Source organism: Bombyx mandarina, chromosome 18, assembly GCF_030267445.1.
Source record: "Bombyx mandarina strain Sakado chromosome 18, ASM3026744v2".
Classification (NCBI taxonomy): domain Eukaryota; kingdom Metazoa; phylum Arthropoda; class Insecta; order Lepidoptera; family Bombycidae; genus Bombyx; species Bombyx mandarina.
The window spans coordinates 10,559,768-10,581,391 of NC_143224.1; the positions used below are offsets into that span (position 1 = coordinate 10,559,768).

Here is a 21,624-nt window from a genome sequence, read left to right on the forward strand (position 1 = left end):
CAGGTCGTCATGGAGGTCGACGTTCCTGACGAACCACGGGGCTCCGACGGCTATCCTGCAAAAACGGGATTGAATAATTTGAAATGTTTTTAGGTGTATGCGGGCCGCGTGAGCGAACACTACACTTGCATAGGTCATGACGGGGCGTATGCAAGTTTTGTAGAGTGTCACCTTATTTCTAGGGGACATTTTACTTCGCCTACATATCATCGGGTAGAGACGTCCTAGAATGAAGGCGGCACGGTCGCGTACCGTCTTAATGTGGGGGCGGAATGTCATCCTACTGTCGAGGGTGACGCCTAAATATTTGACCTTCGGGGCCCACGGTATGGGCTGGTCGAACATCGTGATCGGGCGAACGGCGGGGGCGGGGGTATTGACGCGCCTAGTCGGGAGGGGGATGCTCAGCGTGGTGTTCGGAGGGCGACCCCTTTTGAAGAGCACCGCTGTGCTTTTCGTGGGGTTAATGTCGATGCGCCACTTCCGGAACCACTGTCCCATGGTGGTAGCTGCGGTCTGAAGTCGTCGATGAAGCAACGCCTTCTTCCTACACGAGTAGTAGATGGCGGTGTCATCGGCGAAGAGCGCCAGATGGGTCTCCGGAGACCGGGGTATATCGTTGATATACAAACTGAATAGCAACGGGGAGAGGGCGGAGCCTTGCGGGACTCCGGCTGTGACGTGACGGGGCCGGGAACGCGTTCCCTCGACTCGATATCGGAACGAACGGTTCGACAAGTAGTCTCGTATGATGAGCACGAGTCTGTCTGGCACTCCCATGTTATACAGTTTGAATATCAAACCGTTGTGCCAGACTTTGTCGAACGCCTTCGCTATATCGAAGAAGAGGGCTCCTGTCGGAATGCGCTCGTGGAGTGAGCTTCAGTCTACTTATATATGAATCGCATTAAAAATCGCCTTAAAATACATTTAATAGTCATAAATGACGCTTTCCATCGACTCGATTTTACATAGTTTGTTAACCGTGATTCTTAACTAGAACTTGACATTATCAGTTTTTTTTAAACTATGAATATTTGAATTTTAACACGTTATGAATATTATTAACATTGCCCATTGATTTATATCAGTTGATACGTCAGCTGTTAAATGTCAATGAAATTATCGAGACGTGGTTAAATTTAAAGTAAGCACCGAGGTCACGGATTTGGTACACGTTATCAAAAATTGCAAAATAATTTAACTAACTGTGATTGATGTTGCGATCTAATTCAGTATCCAATACGTGGTAATGGTTTTAGTTGCTTTTAATTTGAAACACGAGAACGAAATTCATATTTAATTGATGATGCCGACGGTCGATATTAATGGTCGAATTTATAGTGCAAATTAGCTCTTCGGCTGCTTTGCTTGATTTATCGGCTTCGTAAATATCAAATTATACATTTTTATATATATATTATGCATTTTACCTCGTTCGTATTCACCTATAAATAATATGCAGTCTTAATCTTAATGACATAAGGTAGAGAAACGTTTGTGCTTGTGCATTACTTTCCCTTTCTTTACGTGTTTTTTGTATTCAAACAAGCTGTTGATGGAAATACTTAGTAATAATCTATATAAATAAAAATGAATTGCTGTTCTATAGTCTCACTAAAACTCGAGAACGGCTGGACCGATTTGACTAATTTTGGTCTTGAATTATTTGTGGAAGTCCAGAGAAGGTTTAAAAGGTAGATAAATATGAAAATGCTCGGAATTAAATAAAATTAACAATTTTGTTTTTCCTTTGATGTGTCCCCCGTCGGACGGATTCCTTTTGTGTGTTTTAAGTTTATTTTATACAAAAGCTTAGGCCTTTTATTTATCGATTGAGGTACTGCAAAGTCTGCCGAGTCAGCTAGTAAAATAATAAAAACTAATAAGAGTTATTTTATGTAATATGTATTTTGTTTCACAATAGTCATTGTTCAGATACGAATATGAAGATAACAAATATTTATTTATTTGCGTGTTTGTTCGTGTTGTGGTTTTGATGCCCGGTTGCGTTGGATACTCGACTAGAATTTATTACCACGACATCAACGAAGGTACCCAATTAAATAATGTACTTTTATGCGTATTTTTGACGTAACAACGTCTTATAATTCGATGGAGCCGGCTGCACGCATGAAAAAGCATGACTCATTGAGGCGTTCCATTTAAGGCTTGAAGTGCAAGCGAGCCTCCTCGCCGCCCTCGGGTTCGGCAGGGTCCGACATCTGTCTCTCTCCTACTTGAGTGAGCGTTGCATCCGCGTGGACAGCTGCTATACAATAATATATTTACATGTTTTCGTCAAGTATGAAGTTCAGTAAAAAGTGAATGTGGTGTCAATTGTCCATATAAAATATCTATCAAACAAATAAAATTAAAATTTTCTTTTGAAAAATGATATCCATTCCATCAGTATTTTCTTATGACGTTGTCACGTTCAACTATCGTCAATAAACCGACTTTACAGACAACCGATTTTTTTTTCTATATTTAAGATCAAATTGTATACTGAAATAGAAGATTAAACAACTTTCCAATGTCATCAAACTTCGTCCGTGAATTTAGTGCCACAATCTTTATTCGTGCGTGCAATCGATATTGAGATTCGTGATACCTACTATGAAAAACAGAATTGAAGTCGATAAGGCGTTTCCACAAAATTATTCATTTACATTTTTATGGTTATTTCATTTTAGATAAATCCTCGTCATAACAATGGAGACATTTCTCACTTTTTTTTGTTATTGCTTAGATGGGTGGACGAGCTCACAGCCCACCTGATGTTAAGTGGTTACTGGAGCCCATAGACATCTACAACGTAAACGCGCCACCCACCTTGAGATATAAGTTCTGAGGTCTCAGTATAGTTACAACGGCTGCCCCACCCTTCGAACCGAAACGCATTACTGCTTCACGGCGGAAATTCAATATTAATGTTCTAAAACTAAAATACAAAAAAGAATAGTTTTTCATCTAAGCCATTCTAAGCTAAGGTAATATATTATGTATTAGATTTAGAGCTCGCGATGGTCAGTTCATTCACTGACATTCACAATATTTACATTAGAAGCCCGTCCGTGTCTGTCGACTTAAGTTCAATAAAAAAGCGGCTTTTTTTTTTTAAAATCACCCTTTGTGGCAACCCTAAAACGTGTACGTATTCTATGTATTCTATGTTGTGTACGTATTCTATCTTTGTTTGTTTTCACAGCGCTATAGAGCTCGACGATGTATGCAGCACTTTAGTTGAAACATACAAAAACAACACGGATTAACGAAACGCCAGAAGATCCGATATTTCGTAGCGGCTTATGTGTAGCTCACGTAGCCGTCTACGGATATATTTTGGCATAACACGTTTATGAAAAATCAGGAAAGTGATTTACACCCGTATCTTTAGTCGTTTACACGAGCTTAACTCGACTCGACTCAACCTCCAACGCGCTTTTTGTATGATTAGTCGTAAAAATAAACTCCACTCAAACGTCCTTGGAAAAATTTCCTAACCGGAGTGAAGTAAGCGAACTGTCAAGTCAAGGTACGTCGCGACGTACCTTGAACGTTCCTCAAGGCTGGTTTTCTATCAATGTCCAAATAGTATGTGGATCGCAAATGGAAATATATGATATTGTTGTGCAATGGCCTGGATCGGTGCATGATTCCCGCGTATTTTGATAATTTAAGTTTGATAATATTTATTAATAAAGTAAATAGTTCGAGGTTAGACATTTGAAACTCTTTATTTTATTTACCTATATAAGAGACATATTTTGCTTACTACCTGATAAATAAAGTCAATGCGATTATAAGTTTTATTTATATAATAATAAACTGGTGGTTGTGGAAAAGCACTTCAACAACACGATGCAACCAAAATCACACAAAAGCGGCGAATAAAAATACAAAGCCGGATCCGAAATCTAAAATAATAATAGGTTAGAAAATAAATAATACACTTTCAGATTTACCGCATGCACACATATTTACGAATAACTCAGCAACCAAAACATCAAACAACTTCATCTAGTGTCAAACAGACAGCGGCAGCTTGACTTTGACATTAAACAATGACCATAGACTACAGAACTCTATGGGTTTGATGCTAGCTTGATCAAATTTTCATCATTATTACCTCACTCGAGGACAGTTGAGGATTATTGTAATGGTCGACTAAAAATACCAAACTCGAGTAAGTTTGGAGGGAATTCTCGAGCATCATCGGATGAGTTAAGAGTGGAGGACTATTTTACGAAACGTCTAAAGATACGGGCATTAGACTCACATTACTGTAAAAGACTTTCAAAACGTGAAGATAGCTTGTTACCGTCGCCCTTGGACATTGTCATTGGACACTTTTTTTCTACTTTTTTTTTTATTGCCTTTGTAGGCAGACGAGCGTACGGCCCACCTGATGGTAAGTGGTTACCATCGCCCATGGACTTCAGCAATGCCAGGAGCAGAGCCAAGCCGCTGCCTACTGCTTAATACTCTCCACAAGCCTCGTTTGAAGAAGGACATGTCATAGCGCTCGGGAAACACCGTGGAGGGGAGCTCATTCCATAGCCGGATGGTACGTGGCAACGTTACCTTAGAGAACTTCTATCTGACTTTAATTAAAGAACCACTTGAAGGTCCACATATAAAAAATCGATTGTAAAATAATATTATATTAATGTACAATTTATGAGATAAATAAACAGAATTGTTATAATAGAGTTACTTTAAAAAAAAAATGTTTCCTTCAAATTCCACAAAATACTCACAATTTTGTGTATATATATATATATATTACAGCGCATTGATTAATTGCAAGTTACATTCCTGCCCACGGTGTATTGTGCTTGTTTTCCTTTTTTCGTGTGAATGAGGATTTTAATTATCTACAAATAATTACGTTGTAAGTCTATGTTTCGAAAACATAATATTTGATTATCATTTACGTTCTAAGCTTGTCTAAAAGAAGTTAGCGATAACGTCACTCTTCGTGGCACTTGATATATCTTTTACCTTTAAACGAGCAATTCTTGTATATACTTATATAATCTGAATCTCGGAAACGGCTGCAACGATTTTCATAAAATTTAGTATACAGGGGATTTCGGGGGCGATAAATCGATCTAGTTACGATTTATTTTCAGAAAATGTTGTTTTATTCGTGTTTTCAATAATCAACTCTGCCCGACATCTATTGGCGAATAAAAATACTATTTTTCTTAATTGAGGGCAACTAACCGCTTTAAAGAAACAACAAGATGGCGTTACCAATAAAAACCGAACAAAACTCGGTCATCATCTAGTTAGAATTTTAATATGTCAAGTTTAGTGCTAAATTTAAGCATTGATAAATTTTCATTTAGAAGTACTAGTTATTACGCTCCATTATGCACAACTCTGTCCAGAACAATATATTAAATATGTATTCTCACCGCCAGAGAAATTCGTGGCTCCATGGAATTTCATCACCTAGGGAGGTCGTTAGAGGGAACCTCTCTTGCAGAACACTGAGAGCCCCTTTGTAGCGAACTAACTGAAAAGGGGTGATAGGGGAGGCGAATTCAAAAGCCAGTATTAAACAAACGTTGTAAATTTGTTTTTATTGGAAAATACGTTTCTGTTGAAGCGAAGCAGTAATTTATATTTCAAAATTCAACCGGAAAAAAATAAAAGTGGTATACGACGGGAATTCTGCTTCTCTTATTTTTTATTGTTATTGGTTTATTGTAAGTTATAATTTATTCTTAAGTAAATCCTGCCAGTTTACTCCGACTTCAAGTACCTCGGCTCTATACTCCAGAACGACGGTAATATAGACCGAGAAGTAACAAACCGAATGAACGCTGGTTGGGTGAAATGGCGACAGGTCTTTGCAACAGCATTCGATCGTAGAATGCGCCCTTCAGCTCAAGGGAAACATTTACAAAAACGATCATTAGACCTGTCGTGCTGTATGGATCTGAATGTTGGACGACGGAAGTAAAGTAAACCAATGAAGCAAAGTAAAGCATGAAAGAGGAGTGATGCGGCAGAAATGCGAATGTTGAGATGGATGTGTGATGTGACAAGAGTGGACAAGATAAAGAATGCGTATATCAGAGGAAGTGTGAAAGTAGCTCCGGTAATCAACAAATTAAAGAGCGGACGACTAGCGTGGTATGGACATGTGATGCGTAGAGAAAAGATACATGTGACTAGGAGATGTGTAGAAATGGTAGTGCAAGGTAGAGGGGGAAGATGTCGACTGAAGAAGACATGGATGGAGTGTGTGAATGACGATAATATAAGAGAGAGAGGAGTGAGTGTCGAGATGGCGGCTAATAGAAGAGAATGGACGAGAAAAATTAACTTTGCCGACCCCACCTAGTGGGGTAAAGTGGGGAAAAAGAAGAATAATTTATTCTTTAGTACTCCAAAATTAATATTTACAGGCTTAATAAAAAATATTTCAATTTATATAAAATAACTGTTTTTGTTTCGCAACATTGTTACTGGATTTCAATAAAGAAATTTTTAACAAAAAAGACAACTGATTTCAACACAATAATGTTCTGAAACAATAGAGCACCAAAATGCGAATAGAATGCGAAAGGCGGTTTAAATCAATTGAATGTGCATTATTAAGAAAAACTACATTCAAGTTGAGATATCTAATAGCTCCGAAAATGAACACCAGATGAGCGGTGTGCTCGTTCGCCGATGATGATCCTATTGTTACGCGCTGGGGTTCGGGATAAATAAAATTCTACCGAATTACAAGCTAACACTGTGTTCAACACTTAGAACACTTCAAACACTCAACAAACACTTTAAAACTATCAATTCGCTTTTTCCGCTTCGCTTCAGGTGATCCTTTCGCTATTTCGCTTCGAGTAGTTCCGATTACTAACTAACTGCGTGCCATCTCTGCAACGCTTTTATACCTGATTCCACATCACTAGAATTATCGAGAATATTCTACACATCTCTAGTATTGTGTTTCCGCTATCTGACAATAGATGGCGTTGTACTTCTCAAGCGTTCTAGATGCTACTACATCCTTCGATATTCGTTCGACTATTCGGCGATAGATGACGTTGGCGTAACACTATGATACGAACCAGTCGTGGGAGTGGGAGGAATATCAAAGACCTGTACCCCGATATTAATAACTGAGATATATCTATATTGACCCAATTCGAAGCCATCGTGGTCTAAGATTAAGATGCCCGGTACTCGTATCCAGCGATGCGACTATGCCGCTATTCAAATACCGTAGGCAAGTATAATTTTTTCTGATGAGACACGTAGTTAACTTCCACAATGACTTCCACATTCAAGGGATAGATAGCATCGTGTGATAAAAAACAAACAGGCAAAAATCTTAGTTTGCGTAAATTTTCTGCAATTGAGACCTCCAGTTTTAAAGTAAGTGGGGGCATTCACAATGCGATGGACTTTAGTAACTACTTAACATGACCTGAGCCGTGAGCCCGTGCATCTACCTACGGATTAATCAACAATCCATAAATAGTTACAGTCACGTGACCTCACTGCGTCTGACCTAAATGAATAAAAAAATAATGACATTATTTATCTTAATGATAACAATAAATTGTTTTAATTTAAGATAAGTAACAATTGTAAAAAATAACCTTTCCGTATTTATCTTCCTTTGTTCATCTGTTTGTTTATATTTTCTTTGTTTTTTATTTTTGAATTCATGAATACATTATCTTATATAACAATTATTTAACTCTTCGCCTGTTCATAATAAGCTTCAATGTAACTAATCGTGGGTAGGTCATCTTTTGTCTCTTTCGAACCAATTTGTAGTTTGCCGTTAATGACAAAGACGTAAAGCCGCTTAAGTACTCCTAATCCACAATAAGTGCTAGAGTCTAATCGAGAAATATCCACGTGCTTCTTTTAAACAAAGCATCAATTTAATTTCGAATCCTTGAATATGAAACTCGACTCTTCGGCCGATGAAGGCAAATTTACTGTGCATTAATTAGTATAATTGTGAGTTAAAACCAATTATAATTGACAAACAAGGATTAAATTGTTAGGTTTAGAGTGAGCCTTGGATTCATCACTTTGACCCCGTTAAAAAATTATTAATGTAGGAAATCATTGTTGTTTTCATCGTATTGTAATAAAGAGACGTGGACACTCAAAGCCGCAGATAGGCAGAGAATCGACGCTTTTGAGATATGGTGCTGGCGGCGTATGCTACGAATACCATGGACGGCCCGCCGCACCAACATATCTATTCTCAGGCAGTTAAAAATAGAAAAGATTCAACGTCTATCCACAATCTGCCTACAAAGAATATTGCGGTATTTTGGTCATGTTGCACGTAGGGATACCAGCAATTTGGAACGCCTTGTGGTGACCGGTAAAATAGAGGGAAAAAAGCCTAGGGGTAGAGGTCCCAAACGATGGTCGGACCAAATAGCGGAGGAACTAGGGATACCTATCAGCGACGCACTCCACCGGGCTGCAGGGCGGGATCGATGGAGACAGTTGTTTGACGAAATCGGACGGAGTCACGATCCTCAGCAGTGAGAAACCGATCGAAGGGAGAGAGAGTAAAGAGATTAGTAGATATGATGGTTCTTTAGTGAAAGCTTTGAAGTCTTTAAGAAAACGAATTCAACTACCGGGAAACGTTTACGCGGTTATCACAAGCCAAACCAAAGTTGACTTGAAAATTCGTTCATAAGATAATTTGATTAAAACTATGCACGTGTTGAACAATAAATACTAATAAATAAGCATTTGAAGTTTGAGTATGGATCTCATGTCTGAAGGCGGGTGGCGACATTCACACTGTGATAACTATTCCAATGACCGCTTAACGACAGGTGGGCCGTGACCCAGCGAACTAGTGCAATAAAAAAATTACATTTCATGTTTTTTTTTCTCTTTGGTGTTATAAAAAACTGTGCACTAAACTAAATACTAAACTAATTAGATGGTTTAGTACTTTTCCATTACCCTAAATGTGTGTGTTTCTCACGCCCGCGATAGCAGCAAATAATTAATAAAATGATCACGAATCATTATTTTGACATCATAATTAAAACTCCGTTCTTATCTGTGCTAACAATTAACACTTATAAGATTGCGTTTATACAATATCATGCCTGATTTGACGGGTTAATCAGAGATTAATCTCAAATTGGCAGGAAACGTGATATTTGCTTAATGAGGGATCGCGTGCTCATCTATTTTACAAGCATTGACCTAAACTTAAGTGAATCTGAAATTAAGTTATTGACTTTTAATTCAATTGTAAACTTTATTTAATCATACAGTGAATAATCGATTAGAAAATATTGATTCTTTAACTTACAATATGATTATTCAAATTCAAATTCAAATATTTGTACATTTACGTGTACTGTATAATATGTGTACATTTACGTACGATAATACTGAAACTTTAGTTTAGGTTTACAGTCTGACTATCTCATGGACAGTGAGAGCAATCTATTTGGAGTCTTTTGAAGTTATACTTTTTTAGGCGCGTTATGAAAAACTGATGAGAGTGAAATTTTACGATGCGCGCGCACTGTGACACAAAATTAACAGAAATGAAGTTGCCCACTAAATCTCTCACAACAATACGACCGACGTAACTTGGCGAGTAACTGAATATAGCCGCAGGTGAACTTTCCGAGCCGTACCGAGAATTACCGAATTTATACGATGTCAAGAAAAGGGATGTCCAATATGCGTGTCTGAGGATGTTGTTTATTCGATTTTTTTTTTCAAATTGATTAAATATTTAAATAAATAAAAAAGAAATAAATGTGATAAAAATAAAGTATAACTTCTTACGCGCGTATATAAGTACACACACCTTTTTTTTTATTGCTTAGATGGGTAGACGAGCTCACAGACCACCTGGTGTTAAGTGGTTACTGGAGCCCGAATCGACTGTTCCAAAGTGCGACGATTCCTTACATTCAAACCCTTACAACACTACACAATAAACCAACTCTCTTGACGTAAGCCCGTGCTAGGCTCACATTTACCAGCATTAGCTGAGAATTTTTTTTTATCCACAACCCATAATAAAAGTAACATTAAACCGTAAAAATTGTTTTATTTTTGTCTGCAAATCGCAGATCACATCGAAGATAACGCTACAAATAATCTTTGTGCATCATAATGCCGGAGCCCTTCCAGTTTTACCAGGACGGGTGAGCGAGCACAAGCTCAGTCAGGAGTGGGATTTGCTAACAGTTACCCGAGCGCCTCCAAAGGACACCTAAAAACTCAAGAGCAGCTACTTCGCGAAAGAATCTACTACCGGATCTCAATCGCGACCCGCTGAGAAGATCCGGCGAGAAACTTAGCGATCTGATGTTTAAGTTATAAGGTTGCACGTACGGTTCTCTGGGTCCTTAAGCCTGCTCCTAGTGTTAGAGCTGAAGGCGTGTAATGCAAGAGCTATTAGATCTGATGGATCCGTAAGAACGTGTCTAGAGCGTCGATGGTGACTAGCTAGTAGTCAGCGGCGGCAACGGTAAGGCTATTATCGTGATGCATATCATTATCGAAGTACCGTTCCGACGCTGACTTCATATGTTTGCGGATCGATTCGAGGCCTAGGTCGTCGTGTAGGTCGACGTTCCTCACGAACCACGGAGTTCCGACGGCTAACCTGCAAAAACAGTATCGTTGGGATTGGAGAGTGTCTATGTAAATGCGGGCCGCGTGAGCGCACACCGCACTCGCGTAAGTCAAGACGGGCCTTATGCAAATTTTGTAAATTATCACCTTGTCACTTGTCATCTCACTCCGCTTACAAACTGCATAGGGAACAGTTAATAAAAAAAACCTAATTGTTTATCTGCAGGTTCGTTCATACACGCTGTTCTCCATAAGTCTGTCTGAACTAATTTCAGCTGGAGCTTGAATTTAAGAAATACTAGTTTAATGTTTTTATTTCAGCGATTTTATTTTAGAAAGGGTTAGACAAGTTCACGGGCCATATGCTGCTAAATTACAACCAAATAAAATATTCACTGCACACTGACCTTGAGATATGTCAATCAAACCTCAAGTGCACTTATGAATAAATGCATAATCGCGAATCGCACACGCTTGTCTAATAAAATGATCTTAAATGATTAATTTACTTTTGAAATAATTCAATGTGCAGTCTCAGTGTTTAAATGGGCTTTAGAATTGTAAATCAGAATTGAGAGTAGTCGAAACCAGAATAAGCAACGTTGCGAATTTCGAATCAGCAAGATCGAGGCTGATAACGATTGCAAAAACATAAATTAATAAATTTAATGCAAAATTTTGTTTCTATATCTCATACGTTTATGCTGTCGGTTATAAACCAACGGTTATCAATAGCAAAAGGATTTAAAAAAATGTAAGACATTAATTTAATCAAATCCAAAACGATCATGCATTTTTTACCTCTGTATATCTTTTGGCTTCGTTGCGTAGACATAAAATTAGAGAATCCCATATCTTTCGTCGGTATCTAAAATGATGAAATAACCGGAGAATGGGCAGCAGCATTTTTTGAGTATCAGAAACACTGCGATCACCAACTAGTATTTACTAGTGGTATAGTGTGCCATCGTGACGTGACGCGGTACCGCCATCTTGTCTTTGCCAAACAGTCCTTCATTCCATCTTAAAAGATTGGGATAGCCGCTATATCTATTATAGATACAAAACTCCACCTCATTCGTCAAATGTGGTTGCGGTATTAAAATTGTGATCTCCACTCAATGGAAACACTAGCACTGGTGGTAGGAGCTCTTGTGAGTCCACACGGGTAGGTACCACCACCCTGCCTATTTCTTCGAGACGGAACGCATGAAGGCTTCGCGGCAGAAACAAACAACAGTGGTACCTAACCGTGCGGGCTTACAATACACCTGACTGCGAGTAAAAAATACATTATGATCGATTTTTCTCAACAAAATTCGAATTTGTAGATATATTCAAGGATTGTGCCATTAGTGAAGTGCTAATTTCGATAATGAACGAAAACAAAACAAGGCCATGAGATACGACGAGAGCGAAAGTCTATTCTGTAACTCGTTTCTGTTAAACATATTATTTAATTTTATATTTGTATCATACGTGAAAAAAGTGTTAGAATGTTTACATTTTATTATCCGATATAAATTATCATTTAATTAGTTGGCGTAGATAAACAAGCTCGCGATCCATCCTGATTTTCATTTTCATTTTTTTTTAATGCATACATGGTTGTACAAGCTCACAGACCATCTGGTGTTAAGTGGTTACTTGAGCCCATAGACATCTAAACCTAAATGCGCCACCCACCTTGAGATATGAGGTCTCAGTAAGGTTACAACGGCTGTCCCACCCATCAAACCGAAACGCATTACGGCTTGACGGCAGAAATAGGCGGGGCGGTGGTACCTACCCGTGCGGACTCACGCGAGTTCGTACCACCAGTAAAAATTAGTGTTGATAAGCAGTAATGTCATCACTATAGGTAGTACCACCATCCTGTCTATTGAATCGACATGTGTTGAATATTAAGATAACCAGCTGAACTTCATCTGTTGAGACGCGTGAATGTACACTAAAGAGGATACTTTTTTCCAAAACTAGATCATACGTGTTTGACCGACTTTAAAAAATATAAACTTACCCTTTGTTAGAGACGCGCTCAAATAAAATATATTTTGTCTATGTTTGTAATGTCTGGTGTTGTCTGTGATCGCCTAACGGTCAAATGAAGGACTCGTACGTGTACCAGCCTAACGGACGCAGCGCGCTGTTCAATTTTGTTCATTGTGACTCTCGAAAAAATATACGCCTTTTTCTTTGTTTCCTCGATTTTATTGCTGAACCACCTCAATAACCAACACCCTTGTACTCATCCAAATATAGCTCGTAAATTCTGTAACTGGAGCATTGAACATTCCGAATTACGTTCATAAAATATGTGCGTTAGTGACTTAATTAATATATTTATTTATATGGTAGTCAAATGTATGTTAAAAATGCACACCGCTATCAAAATAATTATCATTTATGAATAATGATTTCATGAACAGCGTTAGAGATTTTGATGTATGTTGCACTAAAATTTACTGCTGAGGTTATAAACTTATCATTTACATATTTTGGATCTCTGAATTATTAATGTGTTAACGTATTTTAATTTTAATAAATAAATAATATTATTTGGGGTAATGTTTTCTTAGTTTTTTTTTCTTTCGCGTTGCGTATGTGCTTTTTGTCTTGCCTGGCTTGTCTGATTGTTATCGGAGTTTATAGTGATGAGATCTAACAGATTATAACTTCCTTCCTATTGACTTCCACAAATAATTCGAGACCAAAATTAGCCAAATCGGTCCAGCACTTCTCGAGTTTTAGCGAGACTAACGAACAGCAATTCATTTTTATATATAGATTAATTATTTTTTGAGTGCTTTTAATCTCAGCCATTTTCTCAATTCATTTAATTTTAATCTAACTTTAAATGTCAGAAATTAAAATGTAACAATAAATATAATAAAAGAGTAATAATAAAAATGTTATAATAATATAACAATAAAGCACAATCATAAAGAAAATCACATTAAATATTAAACAATCACACTACTTAATCTACTTTTAGCATTGAGAGAGAGAGCTCGTCTTCCCTCTAGGTGCCGCCGCCGTCGAGCCGGGGGTTGGAGGAGGGCATTCATCCAGCTCCGGCCCCTGTGAGGAGGCAGTCTCTTCCCGGTGATGGTCACGGGGCGACCTGAGGGGTTGATGCTGTGCCGCACGCTACCGTCACTTTAGCGCGCTGGCACCAGGAAGATGGGACGACGCGTCGGCGGCTGCGGCCTGCGATGCGGTCCGCGTCGTAGTCGTCGCTGTCATCGCCGAACATACTGTGGAAGAGCAACCCGGTCGGCGTTGTATCGCGTTCCGACCCGACAGGTTGGTTCTGGCCCAGCGGGGTATCCCGGAACACCAGCGGCATCGCTCGGGTGATGCTAGGGCCGCCGTACCGTGGCGACTGGCATCGTTGGTCGTTGACTATCACCTCGACGACCCGTCGCTCGGGCGTCCTAGGGGTGGCAAGTTGTAGTGTTGACCGCGGGAGCCCCCCTACTCCGACCGGGTTCTGACCCCAGGAGGAGATCGCACGTCGGGTGTAAGAATACAGAGGGATCGCTTAGTATAGCAGGACCCTACAATGTCCTTTCGTCCGCGATCTGCTCCCATCATCTGCAGATCGTCAAGTCCCACATACCGCGCGCGCCCCTTAGGCGCGGGTACCTCGCAGGAGTTTCGACCCGCGGCCAGGAAAAAAACTATTAACATGGAGAATGCCCTTAATAATTTTTATAAACATCGCTAATTTCTAACGGGACCTATTTGTAAATTATATAGTTTTAGCTAAGTTTGAAGATTTTACATCGTGTGTAGTAAGTACTAGCTGCATAATTTCTATATAGAATAAATCATAGTTTTATCACAACACATTTTTTTGTTTTACGTAACTAATGCTGGTTATTACTTTAGAAATTGCAAAAAAGGCTAAATAAATAAACTTGATCTTATATTCATAGTTTTTTTTTTTGTTTATATTATACCGCCAAATACAAACGCCAGTCCACGCCATTTGCCAATAATGCAATGCCGCGAAAATAGTTGGATCTGTGAACTTTAATATAGCACAATAATATTTATGATTGTCATCCTGAAACTTTGCTATATTAGGTAATATTAGTGTAATCTGTATTTATTAGCCTTCGTTTCTCATTTTTAAACAAGCCATAATTAATCAATGTAATATCATAAAAAATGCTTCATTTAGGTACTTAATTTAAATTCCTTTTTATTTCTAATACTAGCTGACCCGGCCCGGAAAATGAATTGCTGTTCGTTAGTCTCGCTAAAACTCGAGAACGGCTGGACTGATTTGGCTAATTTTGGTCTTGAATTATTTGTGGAAGTCCAGAGAAGGTTTAAAAGGTACATAAATATGAAAATGCTCGGAATTAAATAAAAATAACAATTTTATTTACGTTTGATGTCTCTCCCCCCCCCCCCCCGTCTAACGGCTTAATTTTGTTTGTTTTAAGTTTATTTTATACAAAAGTTTAGGTCTCTTATTTATCGATTGAAGCACTACGAAGTCTGCCGGGTCAGCTAGTAATTTATAAAAAAAAAGAGTGACAGTTGTTGACATTGATAAGACATATTTATGGTTGTTGACAAATAGAAATTTAAAATGAAGTGTTGTTCGAAATTTTTATTATACACATACATATATTTAATATAGATCCATAGCCCTGGAAAATACATTTTTATATTTATCATACAAATATCTTCCCTTGGCGGGATTCGAACCCGCAACCCCCTTGTGTAGTGACCATGTCACTTACCACTACAAAAGGCGGCCGTTAATAATTAAACAATTGTAGTAGAAGAAATTAATTGGACTAAAATCTCGTCTATTTTTTTTTTTAAGTAATTGCACCAGATTACAATGCATTCATTAAAGATGCATTCATTAATAATTAACTAATCTCATTTAATTATGTGCAAAGCTATGCAAATTTATGTTTCTTATTAGCCTAATCCAATATTAATTTTTACTTTTAAGTAGAAACGTTCCATTAAATATGGTGTCAATATTCAAAAGACCCATAGATTGACAAAAAAAAAAGAAAAAAATACGTATTTTCATTAACAACCTCCTACTTTGTAGTACAGCAGATGATTAAATTACAAATTCCTTCCAGTATATTCATGCGCTAAGGCAATAATTAGTTTCAATTTAAATGCTTCTAATCCATCTTGTTACTTGCATCTCGCATCGTAAACGGATGGCATTCACAATGTATAATATCTTTGGGCTCCATTAACCACTTAACACCAAACGGGCCGCGAACTCGTTGAATCTACTCATCTAAATAAAGTAATAATTAATGTTGTCATAAATATAAATTAAAACGCGTGAAAACATAAGCGACTCGGCTCTGTTTGCTGATGTATTTTTTTTTATTGCTTAGATGGGTGGACGAGCTCACGGCCCTCTTGGTGTTAAGTGGTTACTGGAGCCCATAGACATCTATGAAGTAAATGCGCCACCCACCTTGAGATATAAGGTCTCAGTATAGTTACAACGGCTGCCCCAGTCTTCAAGACGAAACGCATTACTGCTTCACAGTAGAAATAGGCAGGGTGGTGGTACCTACCCGTGCGGACTCACAAGAAGTCCTACCACCAGTAATTAGGCAAATTGTAAATTTTGCAAGTTTCATTTTTATTACACGATGTTATTCCTTCGCCGTGGAGGTCAATCGTTAACATTTGTACGTATTTCATTAGAAAAATTTGTACCCGCCTGCGGGATTCGAACACCGTTGCATCGCTAGATACGAATGCACCGGACGTCTTATCTTTTAGGCCACGACGACTTCAAAATTGTTCATTGGCGATATTGACTATTTGTTATTACATGGGTCGTTTGGTCCAGCAAGTGGCTATACGAGTGAACAACGGTATTGATGCTATTCAGCCAGAGATTTTATCGTGACATAGAAGTTGGTACTTTGTTTAAACGATAGGTTGTGGCTTGGCTCTGCCCCTAGCATTGCTGATGTCCATGGGCGACCGTAACCTTTCACCATCAGGTGGCCCGTATGCTCGTCTGCTTACAAGGACAATAAAAAAAGTTTGCTTTAGCTCAATTAGAAGTACACAGCGGCTTGGATGGGCAATACCATGCCCTGACGCCATACCGATGAGTTAGAAAACCACTACGCGCCATTAAGCCGTATGCTACTCAGTCTATAAAAATTAAAAAAAATGAATGAATTGAAGTAAGAATTTGAATGTTAAATATCAGATATTTTCCGAATGTTAGTATAGAAAATATTAACCATACAGCTATTTCAATTATACTCTTTTCTGAAAAATATTTGTTAAAACTTAGGCATGTTGGTTTGGTAAAACATACGAGTACATCGTGTATTCCACTTGGCCTTTGTTTTTTGAACAAAATAAAAAGGTATTTTAACTCTTTTTGGAATTGTCTCGGAGTTGGTACAACTTATTTTTAAAACCAGACCCAGCAAGTTATTGAATGTGCAATAACAATCAAGGCTTAATGGGCTGTTCTCGATTCTGCGCTTCCGTGGAAGCCGATGGAAAATCTGAAATGTTCTAGAAAAAACCAACATTCGAAACATACGTTATTTGTATTACAGTTTTATTTTTATTATTTTTTGAGCATTTTTAGAACGTTCTTATGCGACAAGAAACAATGGTTATTATCGTAAAACGCGAATACATCGCGAATACAAAATTTGCATTAGTAATACTTGTTACAACCTGTATTGTTGCTTAGAGCTCGTTTCCCCGCGTCTAGCTATATGAAAGGAATACTATTGCGCGCGGGGGCGAGTGTAAACAGTACTATGTACTGGTTTTATATAAATGAGCGCGATGTTTCACAAGCATTCTATCTCGGAGTCTCGACACGGTCCCACGAAGGAACGCGGGAGAGCCGAACGCACCCTTAAATTTTACGCGCGAAAAGTGACAGATCTTTTTCCAATATGGCTGTTACAAGTACAAGAGGCATTGTGAATTTGAAGGAGAAGGGCCATTTTGAGCGGGAAAATGCCAGGGTGGAAAAATACACTGTGAGTACTTTTTCTCATAATAAAAACAGATTTTGCTGTAAAAATTCGTTAATTTTTTCAATTATGTGTGATATGAATTTTGATTTGTTACGGTACTTGATTAATAGGTATTTAAAAAATAACGTAACAACTGAAAGTTTTCATTGTTTTATAGACGCGGGGTCAAACTAATTAGTAGAGGATTCACGTCCAACTAATTTTGGTTTTACCTCGAACCATAGATAATTTTAATTAATCATGTCAATAAATGAATCTGAAGAGTTACAGTAAATTTACATACAGATACCATTTTACGATTAATACAATAAAATTTTGAATGCATTTAATCCTATTAGAAACAGTATGCGTTTCGATGATTTATAAAGTATAGGCTCGGCGAATCTTTAACAAAACGGTGACCTTATAATCGATATACAAGCATATTTATATTTATCAAATCAGGTCTGGATCTACTTACAAAATTGTTTTAGTAAAACCCAGATAATATTAATTCTTACAAATAATTTTAATAAGCCATATTGGAGTCTTAATTAACAATAAATGTTACGTGAATTTAAAATTAGAGTAAACATATATACATAATAGTACTTATGAATTCAAATAATTAAAAAACACATGAATATATATGTTGAGTTTAAGATAATAAATCACAGCCTAAACAAAAGACGATTAAAACTGACATATTATAATGAGCTACTTTAAAATGAGTGAGAAAAATAATAATTTGAAAATTAAGTTTTCAAATTATTATTTTTCTCACTTCGTTTATTTCGTTTTCACGGAAGTACAATCGTTGACTGTTAAAAAATAAATAAATAAAAAACTAAAGGATAAAAATGTTAAAAGGCGAGGACAAGGAATAGATTAAAAGAATAATATAAAAATCGCCAATATATAAATGTATTGAATGTTAAGAAAATCCCATGAGAATGACTTTCCCCATGCGGTATAATTTAAAATGACAATGAAGATGTATTTCAATTCGATTTCAATTTGATGATGGAAACGTTTTTGTTTGATAAGTTTTTATTTTTATTGTTAATATCTGTTTGTTATTCTTTTAGTTAGTTTTTAATTTCATGTCTGTAAGATCTGTTTCCATGATTATGTCAGTTAAGCTCTTTTCAGCACTAACAAATTTCAGCATTTACCATCAATACAAATTTCAGTATCTACGTTACACTTTCGTTTCTTAACTATTCATCTATACATATAAATAAATTGGAGTGTCTGTTTGTAATATTGAAATAACGGCTTTTTACTACATTCATATGAATGTATATACGGTACATACACAAAAATAATTTTTTTTACAATTTTTGTCTGTCTGTCTGTCTGTTTGTTCCGGCTAATCTCTGGAACGGCTCGACCGATTTTGATGAGACTTTCACTAATAGGTAGCTGGTGATATAAGATGTAACTTAGGCTACTTTTTTAAGACTAGCTTTGCCCTGCGGCGACACCCGCAGTTATTGTCGTACCGCGCGCAACATGGCGGGAGTCGCCTATCAATAATAAAATTTAATGTTTTCGAAGCGAAGCAAGGGCGGGTCGCTAGTATATTATATATCGCAAAAATAAATCCAGTTATACATAGCTTTTATAACATACGTATAAATTATTTTTGATCGATATTAGTTAGGTATTTTTTTTATTTTATGACAATTTACGTGAGTTAATATTGCACGCGGATTGTACCAAAAATAAACTGCATCCAGAACTGCGTACTTGAATTTACATAAATGTGGGAACTGTGGCAAAATCCAACGTAATAGTATGCTTTTTTTTTAGATAAAAATGCACTGAAACCGTTCTGTAAATCATAGTTTAAAATGCGAACTAAAAATGTTGATGAATATATAAAAAAAAGAAAATTTAAAAAAATCATTTCAAAAAAAAAAAGAGGTTTTTGTCAAATGTAGTCGATGTCAATAAAATATACACTATTAAGTATTTCTCAAAAACCAATAGTCTAATTTAAATGGAACGACATGAAAAGCATCAGTTTTCAAAAAAATGATGATACTTCTTCAATATTTTTTCTCCTAGAAAAGAAGAGCTTTAAGGTAACAAACGCACAAAATTCAATCGAAATGTTAAGTAGCTTAAAATAAGTGAATGGTAAAATAAATAATAAAGGGAAAATTAAAGAAGAGTATTAAAAGTGTTTACAAATTTAATAAATCCGTATTTTGCACGTTTTTTCATTATTACACTTTTATTAGTAGGTTATAAGGGCCTAGAAGCGTACGTTCCGTCATCCTATATCTTTCAAGAAATTATGCTTTTTTTTTCCAAAAAGTTACCTTAGCATAGACATCCTTAGCATAGACATCGTAACTTCACCCAAGTCAGATGGCCCATAAGCTTCTTAAGTAACAAGAACGATTTTCAAATTTCATTCAAAATAAGCGTAAGAAGGTTTTCATTATTAAATCAATTTAAGACTAACACCCATACATTGGTACTAGAAAAAAAACGAGATTGTGTTCAATGTCGCCTTTAGTGTATTTAAATCAAATTCTTCGTTCAAACAAAGCCAAAGGTTAAAAGTACTAGTTATATTTTTTGATTAAATAATATATATTAGAAAATAAATACATTAAACACGAATTAATAAATATAAGATCAACGCAAGTTCTCCAATTAAAGACCAAAGCACATCCATACATGTTAGTTTAGTTTTAGTTTAGTTTAGTTTAGTTAAGATATTTACACTGTCTGGTATATTACGACTAATGTTATATTACTTTCGTGAACCTTGAGTGGCAGCGATAAATTCTTTAATTCTACATCATGACTATGATACTAAAATTAGTAATATACACTTTTTTAATGATAATATTCTCAATTCTGTTTTGGCTGGGAATCGAAATTTAAACATAAAAGCAGTATTTAATATTAATAATACTTATTAATTAAAATAATTAAAAAACACATGAATATATAACTTATATCTTTAAACGAGCAATTCTTGTATATAAATATATATATATAATCGGAATATCGGAAACGGCTCGAACGATTTTCATAAAATTTAGTATACAGGGGATTTCGGAGGCGATAAATCGATCTAGCTACCATTTATTTTCAAAAAACGTTGTTTTATTCGTGTTTTCAATAATCAACTTTATCGATAGTCAACTTAAACATAAACTTTTAATTGAAAAAAATTAACAAATAATATAATATCAATATGTAATTCGTATTTAAATATAATTTCTAAAAAACACAAAAACACAATTTATCAACCAAAAAAAGTGAGCAAAGTTCGGTCATCCTCTACTGTTGAATTTAAGAGAATAAATCACAGCTAAAACAAAAGAGGACTAAAAGTAATTTAAAACTGACATACTATAATGAGCTACTTCAAAATGAGTGAGAAAAAATTGTGGGATTCATTTACAAATTATTGACAGGCTGCGAGAACAACGGAAACAATGTCTTCTTTGTTATTCCTATTATTCTAAATTTATTCATTATTCATCATTTTCAGCCTGTATTATGTGCAATTTATTATTTCCGACACTCAAGACGTATTAGTTATGACATTATCGTGCATCGCCTTTAAGCATAAGGCCCTCTGTGTACTTGTATCAAGCGATTGGACTATGCCGTCATTCAAATCCCACAGGCAAATATTATAATGTATAAGACCCGCTCACGAATGACTTCAATGATAAAGGACAAAGATAACATCGTGTAGTAAAAATCAAACCCACAATAAATATAATAAGCGTAATCACTGCTTATTTCTGCCGCGAAACAGTCATGCTGTTTTAAGGGTCTGCTGCCTTACAATATCACTGAGTTTTTAATTTCATGTCTCAAGTGTGATATACACCACTTGCGCATGTGCTGCAGTGTCATATGGGGGCCAAAAAACGTTAGGGAGCGGCGCGGGAGATTACCAATGTCATTTAAAGTCTGAGTCAAGGTTATTTATTGAATGAAAATGTATCATTAGTTGAAAAGA

General features: G+C 36.5%; 1 protein-coding gene across 3 annotated transcripts in view; it reads left to right on the forward strand.

Annotated features, from left to right (window-relative positions):
* Aanat (arylalkylamine N-acetyltransferase) overlaps window positions 1-21,624 on the forward strand; it is a 99,249-nt gene that overhangs the window by 38,091 nt on the left and 39,534 nt on the right. The window contains exon 1 of one of the 3 annotated variants that reach the window (XM_089734733.1): window positions 13,672-13,926. The exons of 1 other annotated variant lie outside the window; for it this stretch is intronic. In XM_089734733.1, the coding sequence (XP_089590859.1) occupies window positions 13,804-13,926 (123 nt within the window). In that variant the 5' untranslated portion in view covers window positions 13,672-13,803. Of the gene's footprint in view, window positions 1-13,671; window positions 13,927-17,454; window positions 17,649-21,624 lie in introns of those variants that run through there. One more of the 3 variants, XM_028170446.2, reaches the window with a different exon arrangement.